A 10092-nucleotide genomic window follows, 5' to 3' on the forward strand; every position below is an offset into this window, starting at 1 on the left:
TTCTATCCATAACAATCATAAAACATCGTATCACAAAAATATTGTCAAATGCGGAAATTAAGTCTTATTTTGAAACTAAAACACACAACATAAACATAAATAGATGTCGTGCCCCCGAGAATGTCCAAATACCCCTAATCAAACTCGCTCATTGCCCTTCGAACTTGAATGACTTACAACTAAAACATGAATAACAACGGTAAGCCCAATGCTTAGTGAGTAATCATAACAATCACTCATTATACAGATCATAAGAAAATCTTATCACATACATAAACATCATATAATCATAATTCTACACACATTATATATATATATATATATATATATATATATATAACCCCACATAATTTTTTTTCTCTTATTTGTTCTATAAGCACACTCAATAAACTCAATGTAATCGACTTTGTTTTGTATTACCTAGTTTTTTAATGAAGGAAAAACATGCATTGCTACATTTCACTCCAATAAGCTTTTCAAGAAAAATGTCGAACTCCGAAACTCCATTCCACTGGAATCAACATCCCATACTAATGCTCTATTTGGATTGAAATATACAAGATGTTTGTAGATGAATGTTCCATTATAGTGGTCATCAATGATAGAAGAGTACCATTACACATTACCATTTTCTGTGTATGATTGACCAAGGTGGGTGCATAATGGAGGATACAGTGACCTAACTAGTGTAATGGAGGTATCGATTCCCTAGTAACCTAACTAGGTGTAAGGGAGGTATCGATTCCCTAAACGAAGCAAGGAGACAACATAGTGCGGGTGCATATAGATGAATATGTGCCCTAATTTCCAAGATGGTATCTCTGTGCACATATTAGAGTAAATGGATGTTTTGAGCATCCTAATTTCTATGTAATACCCATGTAATTTCCATGTATTGCACATCTAATTTTTTAAATTTGAAATTATCAATATAACCGGTAAAACCTACACTAACCGGTCATATGAATGTTTTTGAACAACCCAAACAAGTTTAATTTTCATTTTTGTAACTAAATGTGTACATAGGGTAAAGTCTTATAAGTTATTAACCTTATTAAGAAAGTTAAGATGTTACATTTTCCTAATGCTTAACTAAAAAATAGTTCAAATTTTTGATAGTAGGCAAACGTTATTGGAATTGTTCTCTTCGGTTCTGACTAGTTCTAAAATTTAAATAACTGTTTTGTTTTGTATTGGTTCCAACATTCCAATAGCTGTTAATTTTGGTTTTAGGACTAGTTTTCTAGAATTAGGTTGCATACCGGCTGGTGCACAATTCATTATTAACAAAAGAAATTCATATTAATATGGTAAAATGTTAATAATTATCTTGAACTAAATTGATTTGATTCCGTATGTTATAAGGGATATATAGATATGTAAATTCTATAGGTTATACCATGATAATATACAATAGTAAGTATAATATATAACAATGTTGAACTAAAGAATGAATTGCTACATTAACAAACGAAATAAACAAAATCACAATTGTGATGTTATTTCTTGAATAATGAAACCAAGTACAAACCTATTAAAGAACAAACTACTTATTTCTAAAAAGTAAAGTCATATATGTTCTACAGATGATCCCATTGAATAAAATTCATGCCCATAAGATCATATTCATCTAAGTTGTTTTTGGCCTTATCTTGAAAAGTCATACCCCTAGTTCGTCATTACTCGATTATTCTTTAACTACAAAGGCTGTGTTAATCACTAATGCTTCTTGTAGTCCTTTAACGTCATTAAGATTTTTTTTGAACTATTTTTTTTCATTTAAAGCATGGTCTTCTTTTACTTAGCACTCCTTATAATTTAGAGTAACAATAAGTGGGGAGGTACAACACTAACAATCAGCAAAACCAACACTCATATCAATATGGGAACGACATACTCACATGTTGCTGAATGTAAAAACAATTGAATTGAGATCATAAATAACGACCAAAGAAATCGAACAACTACAAGAATCACATTGCAATGATCATATACTTCACCAATTAATGGAATCTCCGACCCCTTGAATACTTACCAACAATCTTAATTTCTTAATACATGATGATGGGATCGATGCCTTGGGAAAAAAAACAAAAAAAACTATACTCATGAATGTATAGTTGAATAGGGAATATACAAATTTAAAATAAGATCTAATTCTTATTGGGAATTGTATTTATTACATGCGATGACTTAGCTAGATGTAACCATTGTATCCTCTCAAAATGTTTCTTGTGAATGTTTAATTGTGTTGCTTTAAGTTAGAAAAAATATTCTCATCCGTGTGTGATGACATATGTATAATTAGGATGATATTTTTGCTTAACTCCATAACAAAGTAGCATTATGACTAGGGGTGGTCAAAAATATCCGCATCCGAACATCCGATCCGAAAAATCTGAAAATCCGATCCGAAAATATCCAAAAAATCGGATATCCGAAAATTCGGATACCCGGAATTCGGATATCCGGTTTTTCGGATTCGGATACGGATATTAAAATGTGAAATTTTCAGATATTTCAGATATCCGAAATCCGAAATATATAATATAAAAAATTATTAAAAATAGTTTTAATGCATTGAGTTTTTTCATTTGAAATTCAAAAAGACAAATTATTAACATTTTTACTTGGTACGCAAAGTGAAGATGGTATAAATGTTACCTTTTTATGTTGATTTTAGTAATTTGAGTTTGATTTCTCAAGATCTTCAGGTATCATGAGGTAACTTGCATTTAACCGGACCAAATGAAGTCTTAGTATACCTAACAAATGCATAGAAACGTTCTTGTTCTTGGAGAGTTTATTTTCTTTATTTAAAACTAATGAAATTCGGATATCCGGTTTAATATGCGAATCCGTATCCGAGATTTCGGATATCCGAAATTTCGGATACGGATTCGGATATCAATAATCAACTATCCGAATTTTCGGATATCCGGTTTTGAACACCCCTAATTATGACGACACACTAATCATTCTAGTGAATATATCTTTCTTTTTTTTGTTTTTTTGTATTTTCCAATGATAAATATTTAACACGTGACAAAGGGAGGGAACCGTAATTATGAACTTTTATAATAAAAAAAGAGATCTCGATACAACAAAAAGTAGAAGGACCAAAATTGTAAATAACATAAACCCCCTAGGCAAAGGTGAAGTTTAGCCGAAAAGGTTACTTCGAATGAACAAGGGTTTCCACGAAGCAAATACCATAAGCCGACAATATTCTACGTCAAAATATTAGCGTAAGAACTCTTCAATTTCCCCTACAAACAAATGAACAGTTATTTCCCTAATTGCAAACAGGTTTGATCATGTCACACTCGTAGCTAACGACGGAAGTTCTGTAAATTCGAAAAGGTAAATCGCGAGCTTGAAGAACACAATCATTGTGTATTGCGGCTGACTTTTTGGAAAGATGACGGCAAGAATTGCATTGAGATTCATGAAAGAATGTTTGAAACAGAAGCTCAAATCAACGGCGGCTCCCAGGCATTATTGTTCATCTTCATCTTCCACTGCTCCTGTTAAACCAAATATTCCTCATTCTTCACGAAAGGTGACTTTTCCTTCCTTTTAGAACACAAGCAACGTGTATGCATCACCTCCATTCAAAACCGAAAATAATACATTTGACTTTGAGTGTGTTCTTCACCTCAAAATCAGTACGAACAATTTCCTGTGCAACAAGACATTAATAACGATTACACAGTATATTTCAAATTTGAATGTATTCGGTTTGAATATAAACAATCAACAGTGGACTAATAGCAAAAACATTCATAAATTGAAAGTTATTTGAATTTTCATGTGTATTGGGTTATGAATTTGTAATTAATTTTACATTTTAGGGAAGATTACTTACAGGAGCTACCATTGGCATGGTTATAGCTGGGGGCGCTTACGCTAGCACTGTTGATGAAGCAACATTCGGGTATTTAAATCCCTTACTCTGTTTCCATTGATTTACTGATAAATGATGTTAAAAGCACATTGCAATTTTCTTCATTTAACCCTAATTGATGTACAATTCAATTCATATGCAGTGGGTGGCTATTCTCAGCAACAAAAGTTGTAAATCCATTCTTTGCATTGCTGGATCCAGAGGTTGCTCATCGCCTAGCTGTCTCTGCTGCAGCTCGTGGGTGGGTCCCACGGGAAAAGAGGCCAGATCAGCAAATTTTAGGGCTTGAAGTTTGGGGAAGAAGGTTTTCTAATCCAATAGGACTTGCTGCAGGATTTGATAAAAATGCAGAAGCTGTTGAAGGTTTACTTGGATTAGGGTTTGGATTTGTGGAAGTTGGATCAGTTACTCCTATTCCACAAGATGGTAATCCAAAGCCTCGTATGTTTAGATTGAGAAATGAAGGGTGAGAAACAAAAATTTTCTATTATCAAGGGCAAATTCGTAATTTGTAAAAAGTTAGGACTTAGGACTCGTTTTCTTGGCTTTCTACATTGAGTTGTTCTTACTGTATTAAGTCAAACAGAAACACACATATAAGCTTACCTGATTAGGGTGCTTCTTCTTGACTTAATGCATGAAAGTGAGGGAAATAAGGCTTTCACTTTAAGTCCTAACTTTTTACAAATTTGCCCTTGTTTGTTTTTTCGTTTGATTTCCTAAAGTATGTTGTCATTTTCTCAAGTATTTCTTAAACATCAATTATTGAGACAATGCCTAATGGATGTTTTCTTTTGACTTGATACAAAAGGATCTTAATTTGTAATTAGAAAGGAAACAGACGGGTAAAATGGTCATTTCTTATTTAGACTGTCCATTTAGTCCAAAAAAGAAACAGCTTTTGTTCATACAAAACTCACTCTAGACTGAATGATCCATCTGAATGAGAGTAAATGACCATTTTACCCTTCTTGAGAACAGAAGTGTCTTAAGGTGTAATTAGAAAGTGGGAGGGTTAACGTCTTCAAACGGAAGGGTAAGATGGTCATTCACTCGTATTTAAGCTGTCTATTCCGTACAAAAAAGAATCAGTCTTTGTTCATACATAACTCATTCTAGACTGAATGAACCATCTGAACGAGAGTAAATGACCATTTTACCCTTCTCGAGTAAAAAAGACCGTTTCTTTGAGAATTGTAACAAATAGAAATTGTAAAACAAAACAGAGATTGCTCTCACGAGAATTTTCAAAATTGTTTCTGATTTGTACAAAATGACCATTTTACCCTTTTCGAGTAAAAAAATGACCGTTTCTTTGAGAACTGTAACAATTAGAAACTGTAAAAGAAAACAGAGATCTCTCTCATGAGAATTATTTATACTTATTTCTGATTTGTACAAAATGACCATTTTACCCTTCTTGAGCCAACGTGTTTTGACTTTGTGGACAGGGCCATAATCAACAGATGTGGATTTAATAGTGAAGGAATAGTTGCTGTTGCAAAAAGGCTAGGAGCTCAACATGGTAAGAGAAAACTAGATGAAACATCAAGCACTTCAGTGTCTTCAAATGATGAAGTCAAAACTGGAGGGAAAGCGGGTCCCGGAATTCTCGGGGTTAATATTGGAAAAAATAAAAGTAGTGAAGATGCTGCTGCAGATTATGTACAAGGTGTACATACGTTGTCTCAGTATGCTGATTATTTGGTATCTTCCCTATTCTATTTTCATCTTTTATTTGTTGATTTGTTCTTCACATTCATATTTTTTGACTTATGATATTACTTCCTATAATCCTACTTGAAAAATGTGATATTGGTGGAGTCTCTAAGATTAGCTTTATTAATGCAAATATATAAAAGTTGTGGATTTAGTCAAGATGAAGAAGAGGAAGTGAGGGCAAAATAGTCATTTAGCATAAACTTAATACTTCCTATAATCCTACTTAAAATGTGACTTTGGAGGAGTTTCTAAGATTAGCTTTGCCAATGCAAAATTGTAAATATATAAAAGCTGTGAATTTAGTCAAGAAGAAGAAGAGGAAATGAGGGCAAAATAGTCATTTAGCATAAATTTAATACTTCCTATAATCCTACTTGAAAAATGTGATTTTGGTGGAGTTTTTAAGATTAGAGATGCTAATGCAAATATATAGAAGTTGTGGATTTAGTCAAGATGAAGAAGAGAAAATGAGGGCAAAATAGTCATTTAGCATAAACTTAATTGTTAATGGCTACACTTTTGAGTTAAAGATCCAGGGACAAGTGGTGCAATGAAACTATGTTTTGGGGACCATTTATGCAAAAAAAATGAAACATCTGGACTTAATCCGTATCTTTTGTGAGAGCATAGTGATGAAAGTGGTAATTTAGTCTTTTATTGATTAAGCCATTTAATTATTTTATGTAGTGATTAAACATTTAAACCATTATATGTTTTTTTTTTTGAAAAAATACAGAAAAGCATAACGTCCTTCCACTATTTTGTAAATTTAACCATTGAACTATTAATTTTATCAATTTAGCCACTAAATTATTATATAATGATTATAAAAAATAAATGGTTAGTGGCTAAATCGATAAAGTTATGAAAGTACATTGTGTTTTTTCATATTTTACCCTTTTTCAAAACAGGGTATCCGGGAAAATGTTTCTTTTTTTCTTTTATTTTTTTTAATTATTTTTTTTTAAGGTCAAAAAAGGTATAATGGTTTAATCACTATAGAGAATAGTTAAATGGCCAATAAAATGGTGAAAGTTCAAGTTGGATCTTGATTAAATGATTATTTTGAGAAATTACTCTTATAATTCTTTTTTGATTTATTGCATATTATATTTAATCATGTTACAGGTAATCAATATTTCTTCCCCAAATACCCCTGGACTCCGACAACTTCAAGGAAGAAAACAGTTAAAGGACCTTATCAAGAAGGTAAGCAATAACTTCTGGTTCTAATTTCTAATTTCTAATTTCTTTTTTGTTAATTGAGAGATAAAGGGTATAATCGTCACATGTTTGTTATTATTAAAGATTCAAGCTGCTCGAGATGAGATGCAGTGGGGAGAAGAGGGCCCACCTCCATTATTGGTAAAAATTGCACCAGATTTGTCCAAACAAGACCTTGAAGATATAGCACAGGTATGTATATATTTGCAACACAATATTTGAGAAAATGACAAAACTTGGGAAAATGGAAAAAGAAAATAATTGAGGACAAATTTGTAAAAAGTTAGGGACTTAATGGGGAAATCAGATTTTTTGGAATGTAAGGGTAAAATGGTCATTTAGACTAATTTCATACAGTTTTTATTCATAGTATAGAAGAATCTAGAAAATATTACCTTTTTCCCACCCTTGGTTTCCCTCCCAATTCCTCCTATCATTCCTACTATAATGAATATTGTGATGTAAGGGTAAAATGGTCATTTAATCTAGTTCATACGGGTTTTATATAAAATCTTTGGAATGTAAGGGTAAAATGGTCATTTAGTCTAATTCATATGGTTTTTATTCAGTCTATAAAAGAATCTAGAAAAGACTACCTTTTTGCCCCTATTCTTTTTCCTCACAATTCCTCTCACGTTAAAGTTGATGAATATTGTTAAAAATTGATGAATACACAATGAAATTAGTTTTTTGGAATGTAAGGGTAAAATGGTCATTTAGACTAATTTCATACGGTTTTTATTCAGTCTATAAAAGAATCTAGAAAAGATTACCTTTTTGCCCCCCTTCGTTTTCCTCCCAATTCCTCCTATCATTAAAATCTTTGGAATGTAAGGGTAAAATGGTCATTTAGTCTAATTCATACAGTTTTTATTCAGTCTAGAAAAGATTACTTTTTTGTCCCTCTTCTTTTTCCTCCCAATTCCTCTCACATTAAAGCGGATGAATATTATGAACTTAGTTTTCCAGAATGTAAGGGTAAAACGGTCATTTAGTCTTAATTCATACACAAAATCTTAGGGTTCTTATCTGTTTCTTTTCGATAATGTAGGTTGCCCTTGCTCTCCGGTTGGATGGTTTGGTATGTTTTTCTCAATGCAAGAAACTCCATATTTTTTTTAAAAGATTCAAACAACATTCATGAATTCTATTAAATTTTATTTATTTATTTATTATTTTTTTTGTAGATTATATCAAATACAACTATTTCAAGGCCAGAAATAGTGGAAAGTAATCCTGTATCAAAGGAAAGTGGTGGATTAAGTGGGAAGCCTCTTTTTAATTTGTCAACTGACATCTTAAAGGATATGTATATATTAACAAAGGTTCATTTCAAATTCACTTACTACTAAAATATTATCCCTTTTTCTTTTTTCCTTTTCTTAAAACTCATTTTACAATATATTTCTTCTTCTTCTTCTTCTTCTTCTATATTTTTAGGGAAGGATTCCTTTGATTGGCTGTGGAGGTGTGAGCAGGTTTGTGTCTTTTTTTTTGAACTAATTAAAATTATAAATTTTATTAAATAAATGACTTTACCATATTTTTTAGTGGAGAGGATGCTTACAAGAAAATAAGAGCAGGAGCAACTCTTGTTCAGCTTTATACAGCTTTTGCTTATGGTGGGCCCGCTCTTATACCCCAGATAAAGGTATACCCTTAGATTTTGCACTAAAGGGTAAAATGGTCATTTACTCATATTCAGTCCAGAGAAGAAACAATAAATAGTGTTTTTGAAATAGTAGAGGACTTTATGCAAGAGATAGAATGTAAGAAGAATGTATTAAGGCCATAGATATGAGCTCTTGTATATATACCCTTTTTGCTATAGATTTTGCACAAAAGGGTAAAATGGTCATTTACTCATATTCAGTCCAAAAAAGAAACAATAAATAGTGTTTTTGAAATAGTAGAGGACTTTAAGCAACAGATAGAATGTAAGAAGAATGTATTAAGACCATTGATATGAGCTCTTGTATATATACCCTTTTGCTATTGATTTTGCACAAAGGGTAAAAAGGTCATTTACTCATATTCAGTCTAAAGAAGAAATAATAATATGTGTTTTTGAAATAGTAGAGGACTTTAAGGCTTAAGCAATGGATAGAATGTAAGAAGAATGTATTAAGACTTTAGATATGAGCTCTTGTATATATATACCCTTTTTGCTATAGATTTTGCACAAAAGGGTAAAATGGTCATTTACTCATCATATTCAGTCCAAAGAAGAAACAATAAATAGTGTTTTTGAAATAGTTGAGGACTTTAAGCAACGGGTAGAATGTATTAAGACCATAGATATGAGCTCTTGTATATACAATACCCTTTTGCTATTGATTTTGCACAAAAGGGTAAAATGGTAATTTACTCATATTCAGTCCAAATAAGAAACAATAAATAGTGTTTTTTGAAATAGCAGCGGACTTTAAGCAATGGATAGAATGTATTAACACCATAAATATGAGCTCTTGTATATACAAAATACCCTTTTGCTATAGAAATTGCACAAAAGGGTAAATTGGTCATTTACTTATATGCAGTCCAAAAAAAGAAACAACCTTTGTTTATATACTATGTTTTCTGTTTTGTAGGCTGAACTTGCAGAATGTTTAGAAAAAGACGGGTTTAAATCGGTTTATGATGCGGTTGGAGCAGATTGCAGATAATTATTTGGAATTTTCACAAATCTTTTTTTGATGATTTTTGTAAAGATAAGCGAGTGAGAGAGAGAATGGATTTTCATAATCATACTTACAACTTCATCCCTTTGAAGTTGTAATTTTGCAAGACTTTGAACGATTTAAATTTCCCCTTTTTTGTTATTTTTTGTTAGTTGAAGAAACCTTGCAATTTTGATGACTTACTAATTCCTAGAAATCATTGCTACTAACATTATATTTTACTTCACATAAATGGGGAAGAATTATGTATTCAAGAGTCTTTAGTTTTAGAAATAGTTGTATAGTTTTGCTTCAAAAGATTATGGATTTTGACTTGACTTGATATGTTTCAGTCTGCTTTTGGTTAAAGATTTTATAGTTTTTGTGTTTAATTGTATTGGACCAATGTTTTAAAAACCTTTATATATTCTTGAAAAGCTATTATGGAGTTCATTTTTGGGATAATGACTTAAAAGGGTAATATATTTTTCGATTTGTACACATTTAGTCACTGAGTTTTTTTTCGTTCACATTTACCCCTTCAACTTGTTAAACCGTACACATTTAGTTCTTATGACC

General features: G+C 31.5%; 1 protein-coding gene across 2 annotated transcripts; it reads left to right on the forward strand.

The window, feature by feature from the left end:
* The first annotated feature begins 3120 nt into the window (after positions 1–3120).
* Positions 3121–9788, forward strand: LOC145096989 (dihydroorotate dehydrogenase (quinone), mitochondrial-like). 2 transcript variants are annotated; one of them, XM_079034425.1, is made up of 12 exons: positions 3121–3248; positions 3364–3562; positions 3855–3937; positions 4050–4373; positions 5359–5614; positions 6758–6838; positions 6938–7045; positions 7905–7934; positions 8041–8178; positions 8294–8331; positions 8405–8504; positions 9445–9788. In XM_079034425.1, the coding sequence occupies exons 2-12, from the start codon at positions 3422–3424 to the stop codon at positions 9517–9519; spliced, it is 1374 nt and encodes a 457-aa protein (XP_078890551.1). In that variant the 5' UTR covers positions 3121–3248; positions 3364–3421; the 3' UTR covers positions 9520–9788. The 2 variants fall into 2 exon arrangements, with proteins under 2 accessions (XP_078890551.1, XP_078890545.1); XM_079034419.1 differs by having other exon boundaries at positions 3193–3562.
* The last annotated feature ends 304 nt before the right edge of the window (positions 9789–10092 follow it).

Source organism: Lactuca serriola, chromosome 1 (genome assembly GCF_051521515.1).
Source record: "Lactuca serriola cultivar US96UC23 chromosome 1, Lser_US96UC23_V15, whole genome shotgun sequence".
Classification (NCBI taxonomy): Eukaryota; Viridiplantae; Streptophyta; class Magnoliopsida; order Asterales; family Asteraceae; genus Lactuca; species Lactuca serriola.